General features: G+C 51.2%; 1 protein-coding gene across 16 annotated transcripts in view; it reads right to left on the minus strand.

Annotated features, from left to right (window-relative positions):
• The window catches only part of MSI2 (musashi RNA binding protein 2), a 251,924-nt gene that overhangs the window by 11,585 nt on the left and 223,337 nt on the right, over positions 1-17,002 (minus strand). For 4 of the 16 annotated variants that reach the window (XM_074595966.1, XM_074595965.1, XM_074595959.1 and 1 more), the window contains exons 11-12: positions 11,788-11,850; positions 10,279-10,305 (exon numbers count right to left, since the gene is read on the minus strand). The exons of 3 other annotated variants lie outside the window; for them this stretch is intronic. In XM_074595966.1, the coding sequence (XP_074452067.1) occupies positions 10,279-10,305; positions 11,788-11,850 (90 nt within the window). Of the gene's footprint in view, positions 1-7,872; positions 7,965-10,278; positions 10,306-11,742; positions 11,851-17,002 lie in introns of all 16 variants that reach the window. 9 more of the 16 variants (XM_074595968.1, XM_074595967.1, XM_074595961.1 and 6 more) reach the window with 3 other exon arrangements.

The raw sequence follows: 17,002 nt of genomic DNA on the forward strand, positions 1-17,002 counted from the left end.
GGAGCACGAGCGCTAATGGCCACGTTGTCGCGTGCGTGACGAACGGCCCAGCAGTCACAGTGTGACGCTGATACTTTAAATAACCAGCCATGGTATGGACTGCGGGAAAACTTCAGCGCCGCATGCAAATCTTACATCATTAGCGCTTAGAGCCTTATAAATATCATTAGCTAGCACTGCACACATGATATAGATAGCTTGGCCAAAGCCAATTCTTTGTGCATCCACGGCTGAAGTTAATGGGAGCTTGTCCCTTGCTTTTCACAGATGCTAACAACCAAGATGCGATTTACCCGAGACTGGATGTACAAATTAATTCCAGTCTGAAATCAGAGGTCGGTGCTCCTTGTTCTCGGTTGCCTATTCAGGCTGCAGGAGTGCACAGGCACAGCACTCAGAATTAAACGGTCACATTCAGGCTCTTTTTTCCCGTACCAACCACCGCACACAGCTCCAGCTCGAGGCACAAACACGTTTGTAGTCAGGCTGAACTATGGGAAGCCACGACACATCACTTTCTTGTCTCTGCGCTTTTACATACAGCCTTGTCTTATGTCTGAGGCAGCACGCGGCACACCTCAAATTCCGATCAACGCTCAAACTCAAAAATGTCTCAGAAATAATGAGCTGGAAACACACAGATATTCTGGAGAGCAACAACGTAAAAACAGCTCCCAACTAGCTGAAACAGAAAGTTGGAGACAAACCAGAAAAACAAATAACCCCAGCGTTACAATTAGAGGTGCCATTTAGTACAACTCTCTTGGGGACCCGCACGGCGCAGCACTTCGCTCAGGCTCTTCCCAAGCAGACTTGAAAAGCAAACACCTCTCTGTAAGAAGCCTGCGGCAGACAGAGCTCCTCTGCAAGTCTTACGAGCCCTAGACGTTGTGCTTATGACAGTCGGTTCAGTCCTGACGCTGGAAAATCAAACGGCGAGCTTTGTGCCTTCCCTGCCGCCCCTGCCACGGCTCTGTAACGGGGAGCAGGCAGGCAGCGCCGGGTTAGCGGCAGCCGTTGTCCCTCCCCTGCAGCTATATTGGCCCTGCAGGGAAAAAAATAAAATAAAACAACTGTCGGGCTCATCAGCAAAATAAGTGGTGATGAGGCCAAGAGACACTGAGAGCAGCTATCTGCTGTAACAAGGTCCTATTTGTACGTTATTTTCTATCTGCAGTCACACTTTAAAAGGTTGCTCTGCCTCTGCAGCCCCTTTGGAAACGGCTTCACACATCAAAATATCGCAGGGATAACGACAGAAAGCAGTGGGTGGTGAGCAGGTTCCCGGCTCAGCAATTACCGCTGGAAGTGAGCAGAGCCCGGGGAGGGAGCGCTGCCGCCAGCACCCAGCCCTGCGCGGGGCTGCCACCACAATTCACACCCTCGGACCCGCGCCTGCGGCAGCCCGGGCTGTTAGGAACCGAGCTGGACACGGCGGTGCGATAATGGCCATTGGGATCTTGTGGCAACTGCTCCTGACACCGTCCCAGCATGGAGACTTCTGTTCCGACACCAGCGTGGATGCTGAGCCATGGACACAAAAAACAACCTCTAAGCTGCCTTAGATGAGCAGAGAGACAGAGCTGGGTGGGTTCCACAAGCTCGGGCAAGCTAAAAATTCAACTGGTGCAGGTGTTTTAAAAACCCAGCCCCGTCCCTCTCATGCACGTCAGCAGCATCTGCTTCTGCTCAGTCCTGTGGTCAACGCACCTGAAGTCCCAGCCACGTCTGGAAGCTGGTGGCGTGCACCAATTTGCAGAAGAAAAGACAGGAAAACCAGCGTATTCAAGCCCAGCTTTTCCAAGTCCTGCGGTTATGGAGCAGGACAGATAAATGCACTTTCCAGCTTGGCTGTAATTTTTTGCGAACGATCAATATTTATTGCCTAATCACATTTTCCATATTGCAAGTTAGCGGTGTCACTCTCGCGCCGGGCCGAGTGCTACACGGAGGCCACACAAAGCTTCACTTGTAGAAGCTGCAATCAGGGAGCCAGCTCTTGTCACAGCCTTACAAAAGGATTTCCTCTTGAGCGGCTCATCTTTAATCATTATAAAAGCACAGAAGTTTAATCCATTTTTGATGTTAGCGCTAATAGCTTTGTGTCCTTGAAGTTCAAAGTGGTCTTCGTGCATGTCGCTAATTAGCCGAGCAAGCAGCCATTCAGCTCCCTCTCATGTTTCTAATTAGATCCTTAACAACAAACAAATGTCGACCTTACAAAGGCTGTGCTACGTTTCCCTCCATTAGTTAAACAGTTTGGGAGGGATGCGGTTCCCCTTCGCCTGCAACCCGCCCCCCACCATGGCGCTGGAGGGTTTGGGGCTGGGGGCACTCGGGTGCCTCTGCTGCCCATTGCAGACATTCCACCTCACCAGTGGCGTTTTCGAGGGGTGCCGAGCACCCCGGGGCTGTGGGGAGGGGGGTGACCAGGCCGGCCATGGCGCAGCTCCACTGTCCTTCGCCACCAGCGAGGGATGCTCACTGGCTGCGTTGAGACAAGCAAACACAAGAGAGGTAAACTCTGTCCCGTTAGTCATCTCCCTAACAGTTTTCTCTCTCAATTTAACTGGTTTTACAGTTAATTTAAAATCTGGTGTGCTTTCATGTTTACATACTTCACATCAAATGCTTGGGACTGTTTTCTTCCACCCTTTTTTGGCGCTCGGTGTTTGTAAGGTGCTGCACCGGAGCCACTTCAGCAGCACCACACTCCCGCTCTCACGTGCTCCAGCCCGGGCTCTGCAGCGGAGCAGCCCCTGCACTGGGGCATCCTGCCCACCGGCAAGGCCCTGTGCCCTCCATTGGCCAACGCTGGGCTAGGAGGGATAAACAACGAGATTCCTGCACCAGGGAACTGCTGCCATTGCGCTTCTCCTGCACACAACTCGGAGGGCTGCGGCTGCTGGTTGTTTCGCAGGATCTGACCCCAGCGCTGTACCTGCTGTCTGTGTCTGCACATTAAGCTTTAACACTTATTACCATTCACCCAACTGGCAAATAAGGGCTAAAGCTGGTGATGCTGTGCTAACGCAGACCTCTCTCTAATAATTTTTCTATTTAAAATGAAGAAGAGCCCAGCCAGGCGACGCCGGCGCTTTCACCTCGTGCTGGGTAACACGAAAGCTGTTGCTACTTTTACCATGGGCAACCACATCTGCATTAATTGTTTACCACAGCCTGGACAGGTCTTTTATTAATATTAATGAGTAACAGGGAACAAAAGGCCCCTTTATTTTTAGCCTACTCTAATTGCGTAGTAATTACTCATCTACAAAACAAATGAGCCGAACTCCATTGCCATAGCAACAGAAACTCCGGCCTCCCACTGTACCACATTAACTGGCTATCACTCCTGTTAATTTTAAATTGAAGCCTTTTGTACAATAACAGACTGTACAGGAGGAAAATGAAAACAAAAATGAGTCTTTGTTTTGCTGCATATTTTAAGCCGTCGTAGCAGGAGGGCATTGCCCGAGGGCACCTTCCCTCTGCTGATGGACTCCCAGGGGCTGAGCGGATGCTTGGGAGCACAGGGGTTTATCCAGGTTAAGAGAAGAGAACTCCAGCCCACAGCCCCCGGTGCTTCCTGCGCAGTGATCCTCTCCTGCCGGAGAGCCTGCCCCCAGCGCCTGCATGGAGAGGGGTGCTGGGCACCGTGAGCAGACCTGCCTCCAACACCCCCTCAACGGAAAACCTGAGCCCATCGACGAGGAAACACCGCGACAAGCTGCTGCCCACCACGCGGTGCCTGGGGGAGAGCCGGTGGCACCAGCTCCGCTGCCGGCAGCTGATACCCTAGCCCCTTGGCAGGGGAGGATTTGGGCACAGACACCCGAGAGTCCTCATGGCACAAAGCTCTGGGCTCTTGCTTTAACTAGCAGGAAATATCCTTAAAAAGACCCAGCTGTGTGAATTTATTGTTTTTAAATAGCTCAACTTTATATACCTGCAGACCAATTTTGCATTCTCTGGCAATTACTAATCCACCACGCTCCTCAAGCTAATCCAGAGCCAGATGCATGCTAACATCTGCTGCAAGGAAAAACTCCGCTGCTTCTTTCTCAGTTTTCTATTTCAGAAAGGAGAGCGAGAGAAAAAAATAACTGTAATTATGTATTTACTTTTAAAGCATTTGGGGAGAGAGTCAGCATGAAAATACTCACAATAGTATGTCAGTAAAATGTGCGCCGCGTCACATTTAGTAGTTGTTCCACTAATGGGTAACAGCCTGCGACTGCTGCCAGACAGGCAAGTTACCCCTCAGCTCAGGGAGTACTTTACACGTTTAGTGATTAAAATGCATGAGACGTGCTCATGTGCTCAAGTATCTCATTGCCCTGTAGAGCTCTCGCTGAAGGCCCCCGTTTCAAACTTCACAACGACTCGTCTGCATCATGCATGGAACAAAGTCTAATTACAACGGCCAAGAGCTCCATCCCTCCGCTTCCGCTGGGAGAAAGGAAACCAAACAGCGATAACTGGCGGTTGCGGGGCTTTGTGGGGCTGGAGCACGGCGGCCCCGTGCGGGTGGCATGGTCCTGGGCACCAGAGAGCCGGTCCCTGCCCGTGGCACAAGGCAGCGGCATGTCCACGCCATCACCACTTGCCGTGTGTCAAGAGCGGCAGCCGGGACGGCAAGATGAGCTCTGCTGAGGAGTGTTTTCCCGTTGAAAATAATTCTCCTGATTGAAAAGACTATTAAAAGTTAGCCGCTAAATTCATTAAAGATTAACTTCCACTGTACTTAAGTCTGCACTTCAGAGGTGGTCACTAATTGCACTGGAGATGATTTATCAAGTGCACAAGATTTTCTATTACAAAATTATCGATTAAAGCTGATGTATTTTAACCACAATAGACTTCAGCCAGGAGCCCTGTGAAACGACTGCCGCTGTGGTCAAGGCCTAACAGCAGCAGCACCAAATTGTTTTAGATCTACTGAATTTTCTACTCAGCACCATAGGAATCACAGACTGGTTTGGGTTGGAAGGGACCTTAAAGCCCATGCAGTGCCACCCCCTGCCCTGGGCAGGGACACCTCCCACCAGCCCAGGTTGCTCCAAGCCCCGTCCAACCTGGCCTTGAACCCCTCCAGGGATGGGGCAGCCACAGCTGCTCTGGGCAACCTGGGCCAGGGGCTCACCGCCCTCACAGCCAAGAATTTCTTCCTAATATCTCATCTAAACCTCCCCTCTTTCAGCTCAAAACCGTTCCCCCTCGTCCCATCACTACACTCCCTCAGTCCCTCGCGGACCAAAACAACCAAAAAGTGGCATCCTAGGGCAAAATAAACCAAGCCATTTTCGTGTGTAGCCTGCATTCTGCAAAGGACCTGCGCAATTTCCACCCTGGACCAGCACAGCACTTCTGAACCAAAACAGAAATTACTCCCCCCTTTTTTTTTTTCAGTTTGGGGTAGTAGTCAGAAAAGTAACCATGGTGCTCACAAAAGAGTAAGAGGATACTGTCAGTGATGAGGCCAAAATCACCCACAGAAATGCCAAGTGGCCTCCTCCAGTGCCGCACTGCACTAGCTGGGGGCGCGGGGCAGTGGGAGGGCTCCGCGTGGACCCGGCTGCGGCTGTGTCTGTTCAACACGCCACGTTTGTCCCCTTGTCCGCCCCCCAACGAAGCCCCACGCGCCGTGGGGTCCCCGTGCCTCATCCCCCCCACTGGGCCACCTGCGATGCTCTCCCGCGCAGACTGCCTCCGCAATGAACATAAGCAAAAGATAAAATCTGATGCAGCCATTAATTTTGCGATGCATCAGCCACCAGGCTCTGTCACATAATTACCAGCGGTTCCAGCGGAGTGAGAAATTTCAGCCCGCTTGCTGCTCCCAAGTGGTCCACTTGTTAGGTTCTGGCTTTTGAGATTACATAGCTCGGATTAAACTTTATGTACTTTTATATAGCAGAATAAAAGAGGGAGAGCAGTTCCATCAGAGCCGCCGTGCCACAAGGGAGTCCTCTCAACGGGCCGTATAAATCCCAAATTGGTTCATCACTGGATCTCCGAAACGCTCCTTATGACATTTCTGTGAGCTGGTGGCGGCTTCTCTCCCTCCACACACACAGACCGACCATTGTCCCACTTTTTACGGCCGTAATTTGCTAACACTATGGGTGCCTAATGACAAGATTAAATTTTTAGAGCACCTTCTTTAAGTGTAAGACAAGGCTTCCTAAACCCCATGCAATTTGTCGCTCTGCTGACTTTTAGATACACTCCTCACTTCATCATATGCCTGGCACGTTAAACAGTGGGTCCTCCCGTCTCCCTGGCAGATTGAGATCTAAGGGGGAAATTATTCTCCCTCGTGATGCACAAGCATTTCGGCTCCCCGGTAGCAATAAGGACAGCAATAGGGGTGGCTCAGATTGCCTCGCGCAGGCTGGCGTTGCGTCAGCCCCATCCAAGCGGTTGTTTGGTTGATTTACTTTATGTTCTATTAGAGGTAAGGAGCGGATACAAATCCTTAATTATGTTTAGAAAGCCCATTCTGGATATTTTATTTCCTTTGAAAGCGCTTGCTGGAAGAAGTGCACTAAAGACTGCCTTGCCTATCCCCAGCGGAGCAGGAAGATGCTCCAACTCAGCACCTCTGGTTTGCGGGGACGGTCGGGGGCACGGCGAGGAGGGAAGGCGTGACCGTGCCGTACAGTAGCTTTTCTACATCCCAGCAGGACGCTTTCTGACAAGCAACAAACTAAACAAATAAACAAAAGCCTAATTTGGGATCTCAATTGCCATCTGTTAAATTTACTGGCTGCAGCTTCATCTGTGACAGAATTTTAAAAGTTTAGCAGAGAAACCCGGGCACAAGAAGCAAAGACACTTGCTGGCTCAGTGGCAAAGAGGATGAACTTGCCTCGAACTCCTCATGCTGGTATTTATGAAATGTTAAATCTTCATTTTAAAAATGCTCCCTTAAGCTGGGTGACATGGCAATGAGTACGACCCGCCACTAGCTCAAAGGCTCTGTTGCATAACAAGATTTAAGGTTTATGACCTAAAAACAATCGCTTCGTGTCTCAGGACAGTCTGCGGGAAGCTGCTTCGCACACACGGTATTATTTAGCTACCCAAATGGAGTGACTTGCGTTTGGCACATCTGGTCTACGACTGCCAACAAATGATTCTATGGGCTAATATGGACGAGTAACAGGCTGATGAAGAAACCATGATTGTAAAATGATTTTTAAAATATCGTAAGTTCTTTTTTATAAAATAAAAATAAGAGAATATAGCTATAGTCAGCGTTTTAATTCCTAGGGGGTTTAATTTGAATTAAAAAAAATGGCAAATTTACTATCAACATAACAGCCATGTGCGGGTTCTTGTACAGAGGGTGTAGGTTGCCTACAGCCGGGTTCAATTTAAACTTCCAGATAATGGGATTTAACAAATACGGTACTATGGATCCAAGCCGTTAGCAGCTCTCTGCTGTGTTGATAGCCCTACCCTTTCAATCAGACCAAGGCTATGCTTTTAACTGCCACGCTAGTTCACGTTGATGATACCTATAATATCAACTCAACAATGCATGTTCTACAACTACATCTACTGCTACCAGTACGACTACTACAGTGCATGCATTTAGTTCAGTCCCACAGATACATACACTCTAAGAACAGGCAAGGGGAGATGTGAAATGTTTTACGGGACGACAGGTGTTTTGTTTTTTAAGTAAGGGAAATTAATAAAAACATCAAAAGAAAGAAAGTGTACAAAAAAATAGAGACATTTCTCAAGAGTTGATATGAGTTGTTTCTTGAACCGTTTCGTCCGAACAAGCAAAAAACATGCAACCAGCTGCTACTAACAAGAAGCTGGACACTGAGAGAGGATTAATAGTTGTGGACAAACCTTCCCGCTGAGAGCGCTCAGAAGAGTGTTTGAGAGGAGGTGTGCACGTCCGAGTGTAAGAGAGGCCGGAAAGTATGCCTCAGAGACACCCTCTCTCACAGCAGCCCCAACCAAGCAAGAGAGAAAACAACAAAAACATAACTGCTCACACTCACCATCAAGGTCAGTAGCTCACGTTACGAGATTTGTTATAGCTGGCAAGTATAAAGTACAGTAAGGGGTTGTCGGGGCGCAGGGCTCAAAGGCAGCACTGGCAAGCCGGGACTGGCGCCCAAAATCCAGATGTGCCGGGGGTCAGGGGAGGGGGGAAAGCAGCTCCTGGTGCCGCGGCACCGCGCTGTCCCGCCGCGCTGCGCGCCGCCGGCCGTCTCGGCGGGCAAAGCGTGCACGAGGGAGCCTGCGCCGCTCACCTGGGACAGGCACGCACGGCTCCTCCCGGTGCCGAGCAGCGGGGGTCGGGCTGGATTACGGATGGCCTTATCGGTTTTGTCTCCAGTCCTCAGGGAGGAATAGTTGGTGGCAACAGGTTGGGAACTGGAAAAATCTCAGACTTGTCAATGAACCAAAGGGGAAGGAGCGAAAACCCTCTCCTCCCAAATTTTCCTTGTCTCGCTCTCCTGCCAAATGGATCCCTCCCATGTCAAATGCAAGAAAAATATGTCCCCCCCATGACTGTATTTTAAAAAAAGGCATTTACACGACAAAAATGTTTTACACGTAAAATATGTCAGGTGGATTCAAAAGAAACGTGACATTGATAGTGAAGTTGTCTAGGAGGAGTTTGCAGCATTCAGACTTTTAAGTTTGCTTGTTTTCCATGGCTCAGGTCCCAATTCATTAAAAAAAAATACAAGAATGGATGAGGTTGTCCAAACCAGCTGAGGGATTGGGCGGCACAGTCCCATCCGGCATGAGCGGATGTGGGCAAACCCCACCGTCTGCTCGAGGGACCTCAGCTATCGCCTCAACCCTGGGATGTCGAGTGGGCACGTGATTTACAAAGAGAAGCATCGCTGTGTTCACCCTAAGCTAGACATGAATTTCTGAGTGGCACTGAGCACGAGCAGGGGGAAACGTCCCTTTCTGCTGTGACAGAGAAGAGAACTTGTTTCTCTAGCAAGGGAAACTGGTGACCGCATCCTCACACACTGCCACAGAAAAAGAAAGGGGCGAGGGCAGGGAAGACCAGGCAGCGCAGAACCGGGGCCGGGCTGCTTTTGCTGTCAAGCAAACATCCAGCTTTACTACGAGGAGGAACATCACCCCCGGGGAGAAACCGAGGTGGTCAGTGCCCACGCACCGCAGCCCGGGGGGCTGGAGCGAAGGGGCTGCAGCCTCCTTGGAAGACCAAGATGCACGCCGGCAGGCACCGGTGCCCGGGCCGAGCTCCAGGGCGGCAGAGCCACCGCGCCGGCAGGGGCGCCAGGACGGTGGGGAAGAGCCGGCAGGACGAGGCTGGAGAGCAGAGGAGGTCAATTTGGAGTGAGGTGGTGGGGCCAGAGCGCTGCAGAAGGGGCAGCAGCGATGGGGACATCTCCAACAGCCTCTGGGCAAAGCCCTCCCCAGCGAGCGGAGGGGTGGTGCGATGCACCCGCCCGGGCGTTTTCCGTCTTTTTTCCATTTACTGGCAGAAAGGGGCCACTAAAGGCCAACTGTGCTGCACTCTGTGCTTTTGGATTAGGCACACGTGAAGGAGGGCTGTGCGAATTTGCAAAGGAAAAAGAAAAAACCCAACGGAAAAGAAGAAGAAAAAAACCAAACCCCAACCATTTTTCTTGTAATGAATCGGGCCCATACACTGTAGCGCAAGATCGATCGTACTCTACTGCTCCTGAATACAATTCACTACCATTGCTGGATGGAAGTGGCGAACCCAGGATGTCCCTACCGAAAACCGTCTTTGGATGGAGATGACTCTACGTAAAACACCGCTGTTCCCAGAGCACGTTTCACTGCAAATGTGCGCGGCCCTGGGGCCGGGCCGGTGACAAACCCATGTTCCTCCTTGAGATCTCGGGGCTGGGGGAGGGGGGTGCCTTTTGATTCAGTTTTGGGGTTTTGCCAGTTTTATGCACACAGGCAATTTTGAGACTTGAAAGGCATTTCCAAACACCATACTGCTCTTTAAACTTGCCAGAAAGGGAGTTGTTAATTTAGGGTTAGATTTAGTTTCGTATTGCAAGTTCAAATAAAAAACAAAAACGAAAGAACAAAACGAAACAGAAAACCCAACAGAAGAAAAACCAAAAAACACTCAAATTAAAGACAAATGATTTTCAGGCACAGAATTGATCAATGCTCAGTTCAGTTGTAATGGGCACCAAAAGCACTCCGATTAAAAAAAATAATCAGGGAAGCAACGTTAATGCAGCCAAACCCTCTGTGCCTTGCTAAGGGGCAACTCACCAGCTCTGTTTGCACGTAAAACAAAACCTGAAGGGCAAAACATGAGGAAGAGGCAGAAACAATGAAGTCTGTTTTCCCGAAATCATATGCAAAATCAATCTCTTTTTTTAAAAAAAAAAAAAAAAAACCAACTATTTTTTTTCCCCCCCCTCCATGAAGGGGCAGTAGGAAAAGCCGGGAGATGGGGAATCCCCACAACCAGTCTGGCAAGTCACCCCTTAGGCGTTCTCTACATGCCACAAGATGAAACTGGTACAGATAATCCTTTGTAGCCTGCAAGCAGTGCCAGTTTGCATGGAACGGAGTTCTCCTGGTGTCTTTCTTTGGCCTCCATGGCATCAGGCTCACACTCGAGACATACCTGGGCCTGCGCCCTCCTCGTAGCCCCTCAGGCAGCGGTTTGGTCGGGTCTTTTCGGGAAGAGCCCGGTGAGCCCACCGGGACTGCCAGAAATGCCACCGAGAAACCTCCACTTCAGGACTGCGCCATGAGTGAGCTGGGAACCGCTGCCACCGCCGCCACCGCCGCGTCCCCTGCTCCGGCACCTCGGTGAGCCGGGCCCAGTGAGGGGCTGGCAGCCGCAGGACTGGGGCAGGAGGCACGGGGACGTCAGCGTCTCCGTCCCGGATTGATTTGGGCAGGTTGGGTAGCCAAGATGGCAGCCCCAAGCCAACAGCTCACTGATGGCTCTACTGAACACTTAGTTACCTGCGCAAAGCACTAATTCACGTGTTGGGATAAATTTAAAACCTAAGGTAGTAACGGTAATTGGCAACGATTTATTTATTTCCCTTAAGGGGAAAAAAAGTTTTCAGAAGGACAGGAAGAAAAGCTTTGGCGTTCCCCATGAAGGCAGGCTGGGGTGTGAAGCGGGCAGGGCCGGCAAGCTGCTGGCCGCGCTTCGGTGCCGGCAGCACGAGGGGCAGCGTTCGCCCTGCATGGGCCAGGGATGCCATCCCCGAGGGGACACGTCCCCTCGCCGCCCAGTGCCCCGCGAAGGCCGACCCTCGTGCCGGCGGCGGCTGAGGAGGCAAGAGCGGCTCCGGGCATGGCGGGAGCACCCGGGGCCGCCGCTGCCGCCTCACCTCAGCGCCAGCTTTCCATGAGTAACGAAACCTTTTTTTCAACAAAACAAATCGATTTTTTTTTTTTTGGGGGGTGTCCTTTATAACCTCGAATTTAAACTAAAGAAACAAAGAAACCAACATAATAAAGGAATAAATAAAGAAACAAAGAATATCTACCCTGGTTTTGGCAGTTCTTACGCCAACCTCCTGCAAGGTGCTCCAGGCCCCGTGGCCTCTGCTTGTAGTTTGGGTTTGGTTTGGGATTGACTACTTATTTCTTATATAATTTTTTTTTTTTCTTTTGATCGTTTGTTTTCAGGTCCCCAGGATAAGTGTGAGGAAAATCAGAGAAATGATGGAGAGCTGCAGCCACACAGAATACCGACAGAGCTTTTACCTGACCCTGCACTCTGAGGGTTTGCTCTTCCACGGGCCCCCCTACCTGATCCTCTTGCTGCCGCCACGGCTGCTGCTGCTACTGGTCCATAAGCCGCTGCCGGAAAACCTGGCCGTGGAGAAAAGGAGAAGGGTAAAGAAAGAAGCCAGCGGGTACCGCGAGTCTCTGCGGGGCGCGGGGTGGCCACCGAGGGCACGGCGTTTCCAGAGGTCGCCATCCCGGCTCTCCGCACCATCAACAGGCACCGTCTTTAGAAAGAGCCAAGCCTTCGCCAGGTGCCCGCTGCTGGCACAACGGTGGCCCAAATCCCCTTGGCAGAAGAGGAACATGGCGGCATGTGCCGCTGATGGGGCGCCTGGCCACGGCACGCCGTGAAAGCCGAGGTGCCGGGGCGGACAGGCTGGTGGCAGAGCCTGCAGCGCTCAGCTTACGTCTCCAAACTCTCGAACGGCCAGGGTCAGACCGCTTCGCAAAACAACGAGGGAATTCTCTTCTTTGCTTATTTGCAAGTGATAATAACGTGCTGATCTACAGACATAGCAGTAATGGAAAATATGAGGAGGTCCTCATGTCAAGATCACAGATTTGCTGGGATCAAGCAGAAAAAATTCACCGGAATGTAATTTTAAAAAGAAAGAAAGAAAGAAGGAAAGAAAGAAAGAAAGAAAAAGAAAAAAAGCTTTTGAAAGCAAACCAGCCGCAGATCAAGGAGCTCTAAGACATACACCCTGCTACAGGGGGACCGAGCCCTTACAGATGAATGAAATGCTGCTAGCAAGATTGCAGATTTAGTTTCTTTACTTAATTAATATTCAAAAGACCTGCCAGAGGCTCTGACTTTAAATACACGTCTTTTAAGAGGGCAATGGCAAGGCCCAGGTGATCAGCAAGGACCCCAAACCCCCTTGCTGCCAAGTCAACCAAAACCTCGGAGGTTCCTGGTCTCTGGGGAGCTCCGACGGCTCCTGATGCCCGCCGGGACAACCCTGGGGTAGTCACCACCACGGGACCTGCCTCTCCAGCAGGCTCCAGGACTTTGATCACAGCTGCTTTGCAATGCTGAAGAACCATAGAAAAACAACCGAGGCAACAGCACAAGAGGACAGCGAGCTTGAGGAACGGAGAGAGCGAGACCCAGAGAAATCAGCAGACTACAAGCCCGCTACCTCTAGCACTATCGTCTCAGCTACAGGTAATCTACCAGGGGGAAAGAAGCAGAGAACAACTAGGCTAGAGTGACCTGAAGCTACAGAAAACATCAATTAAAAAAAGACATACTTGCATTTAAATATGGTAATAGGGCTGTTGGGGGAAAAAAGAATAGTATAGGTAAATGTATGCACAGCTACCCCAGGCTGGTGTCTGCTGCTGCTCCCCGTGCACAGAGCCCACGCACCGCACAGCAAATCCTGCTCCTTAATGCCCACGTGAATCTGTTTGGTTTTATTATGTTGATGAACTGCTACAATCTCTGCGCAGCGGGATGCAGGAGGAAGCCCATCTGGACCAGGGGATATTATAACCAAATGCCCAAGCGCTAAATTCCCTCTTGCTGGTGATGGAGCCATCGACCCTGGTTGGGTCCCCCTATACATTTAGGGCTGGCGCTGCGATATGCTGGAGCGAGAAGACCTTGGTGTTAGAGTCAAACCAACCTTCAAACAGCAGGAGGACAAGGGCTGAGGCTCTGGGGCTTCGTTTTCATGCAGAGCCATGCCTCGGCCAAGCCCCAAGCCCTCCCGCTGCGGGTGAGGAGGGAGCAGAGCTGGCACCGTCCCTACGGCCTCTCCTCCTCCGCTCCCTGCCCACCACAGCGCGCGTCCCGAGAGCAGCGTCCTCAGCGTTCCCATGGCACCTCCAGGACCAGCTGGCCAACAGCAAATCTCTCATTTGCAGGCTCCAGGGGCTCCCTAAGCCATCCATAAGGGATCAGAGGAGCTGTGGATTTTCCACGGAATAAAATGCCTCTGCCAAAACCAATCAAATACCCTTCAAATCACCAAGCATCCCCTGAAAGCGGCATAAATAACAGGGCTGGAAAGTTTGTTTCTCTTGTTCAACTGCCAGGGACGCTCAGTATCTATTTGACATGCAGGACAAAAAGTTTTGCCATGCAAAAGAAGAACGAAATAACAAGGGTGGAGAAGGCGCTCCACAGAAAGAGCCTGAACAAAGGATCTGTTATTGCATTCCAATGGACAGATGTGTGAAAAATTAATGCCTCCACCCCCAAAATAAAGCTCTTATCCCAATTCTGAGACAAAAGCATCTGCGCGACATGGCACTCCAAACAATTCAAGTGTGATCGCGCTCTGCCCGCGAACGCTGTGGTCGGCCGGGCGGAGGCGGAGCGGCAGCGGCACGGCTGCACGGCCCTTACGGTTCCAGAAGCAGGAGATGGAAACAGGGATTGATTATCAAGATTGGCAAAAACCTGCTTACTGATACAGACTCACAGGCTGGCTCCATCACTGGAGGATCCCTAAATCAATCCAACGTACTGAAAGTAATCAATCCCCCACGCTGGAATTACATTTGCCAGGCACTGCATTAATCAGCTCGTTCAGCTGAAAACAAATTTCCCCGTCATCACACTGTTGAGCGCATTAATGCTGTGCGGTGTCTCACAACTGGGCTAACTTACTTTTGCACTGAAGTGGTTGTTTCCCCCAAACCTCTCACCAGCGATCGGCAGCCAACGCTGTCCCCGTGTCACAGACAGGATAAAATGAGGCACAAAGAAGCAAAATGACTTGAGAAAGACATTTGCAGAGAGCCAAGGGTGCAGCTGGGCTCTTGCAGTTTCCGATCAAGCTCCACCACTAAGCTCTGTAATTCTCCTCGTACCAGCCCTATAGAATTATTTAAGCACTTTGGTCACACTGTATTATTCCCTGCCCTTGTTTTTAAACTTCTACACTAAAGAATAGCGCTTACAGTGACAGTGCAATTAATACTGAGCCTATTTTGTGTACGGCAAGAAACTTCTGGCTCTAGCATCCTTCTGCCTGTGTTGTCACACCACTGTATTAAAATTTGAGAGCTGAGGTATCTGCAGCTCTTTAGTGAAGGGGAAAGCATTAGCCGATTTCCAGGCCCCCAGAAGGAACCTGCTTGTCCATGGAGCCTCTTGCTTGTCCCCCAGACCAGCGATGCTTTGGCGAGGCCGTGTGCCTGCACGCAATCCCCTCCCCTGGCATCAGGGTTTAAAACAGGGTGAAATGCAGCTGCCGAGTCCCAGCGGCACCTTCCCGAGTGCTGCTGCCCAGGCAGCGGGCAGAGGGGGATGCCATCCATCCTGCTCTGACTGAGGGGGACCCCTGGCATGGGGCACCTGGGACGCCTCCAAGGGCTGGAGCATGGAGCAAGGAGAAGTGTGAGCTGGCAGAGCCCAGCGTGTGACGTGCCAGTGCCACCATTTTCCCTTAGCATGCCTGGGAAGTGCAGGCTTCTCTGGGAAACAGAGCGGTGGCTTTGGGCATGCTGGACTGCTGGCCGTAGGGGAAACCCAGGGGCCACCGAGGGCTGTGGGGTATCAGCAGGCTCTTTGCACCCTGTAGCCAGCCACCGAGGGGCTTGCACACTCCTGGTTCATTTTTAACAGGCAGCTTGGATGCAACCAGGTGCCAGGAACGGGCGCCTGGACCAGAGCACCTTGAAGTCAAGGGGAGCAGCGACCGCAGCGTGCTCTGGATCCCACCCCAGCGACGATCCCGCTGCCGGCCAGGCAGGGAGCGCAGCCGGCACCAGCCCAGCTTCCTCCAAGCCCTCTGCTCTCTGAAGTCAACTGGGAAATCAAAAGGGGTGGAGGGAGAGATCGATTCATTCATCGAGTTTGTTTAAGGCGCTCCGATTCCTGCTGAAACGATCCCTGTCCTTCTTTGTGTATCCGCTGCTTATAATTGCCTAGAGAAAACAAGATACCAAAGCTGCTCAAAAGGACAAAAGTGCCCACTTTAGGCATTGCAATTAGAAGATATTTTACAATGAATGTTTTGCAATGGGCTCACACACTGTCCAGGAAAGCCCTGAGGATTCACATCAATTTCACACTCTCTCATTGCTCCGAACGAGCTAAAGCCAGTATTTGGAGTTCAATTTTTCACAGATAAATTTTTCTGCTTCCTGCATCAACAGCTTCACTTTAAATACCGAAGCAGCCCTGTGTGAGGGGAGGTGGACACATCTGGCTTTAAATGCTTTGCGCTAAGGTCACAGACTTAGCCAACGGCTGGCTGCAAGCAACTGCCGTCTGCAAGCACGGATGAGTTTGGGAGAGGGGGCATGGCGGGGTGGCACACCTTTGGGCAGGCAGCGCCCAGCCCTGCCGTCTTGCACTCGGCATTACCCAGCAGAGAACGCCGAGGACCCAGGATTTAGCGTATCTCCCAAGGACGTTGTGAACAAATCTGGCGAGAGCTACACTGCCTGAGCAGGGTCAGTCCCTACGGGGGACTCGAGGGCCTCAAGGGCTCCCGGCGAAGGGCACGCTCCCTCCACAGGTCCCTGCCCTGCTCCATCTCCCACTCCAGCAGCATTGTTCCCTTCTCAAACCTCCAATTTCTCCTTTCCCCCAGCCTGAAGCTGGTTACAAGGCAACCCAGGAGTGAGTGGAAAACACAAGTACCATTTTACACCCCCTTGCTCCACACGTGCTGCCAGGACGCCCTCGCGCGCAGCCCAGGGTTCCTCTGCGAGAAATCATTGACTGCTTCAGGCCTGCTCGGCTCTGCTCAGCACCTGAAGACCCCAAGTATCTTGTGCCCCCAAGGAACACAAGACCCTGTCCTCTACAAAGAGCCAGACAACAGGAATCAAACAAAAGAGAAGTGACAAAGATCATGAAATTACTTCTTACATCAAAATATATTATGCAAAGAATTTCTCTGCTTCTAATAGCTAAAGCTCTTGGGGCACACGAGGTCGTACGTTTAGACTTTAGCAATAGGCACACAGATTTAAAATGAGAATAAAAACGGAAGCTGAGATGCTCAAATCATTATCTGGCTCCAGCACCAGACTTCAGAAAATAACCAAAATTATGGGACATGTATGGAGAATAAAATAAAAGCCACCATAAAACTGTGCCTGACAAACAAAATCCTGGCTCTCCGTTTACAGAGTGCTTGGAGTATTTGCAGACTGAACACAGCAGCTCAGTCTCACAAAGTCCCCGTGTCTCCGCGAGGCGTTTCGGAGGGCCCTGCGCAGGAGGGGATGGAGCTCGGAGGCTGTTTCCCCCCCAAAAAACACTTCGCCT

The sequence above is a fragment of the Larus michahellis genome, chromosome 7, assembly GCF_964199755.1.
Source record: "Larus michahellis chromosome 7, bLarMic1.1, whole genome shotgun sequence".
NCBI classification, from domain to species: Eukaryota; Metazoa; Chordata; class Aves; order Charadriiformes; family Laridae; genus Larus; species Larus michahellis.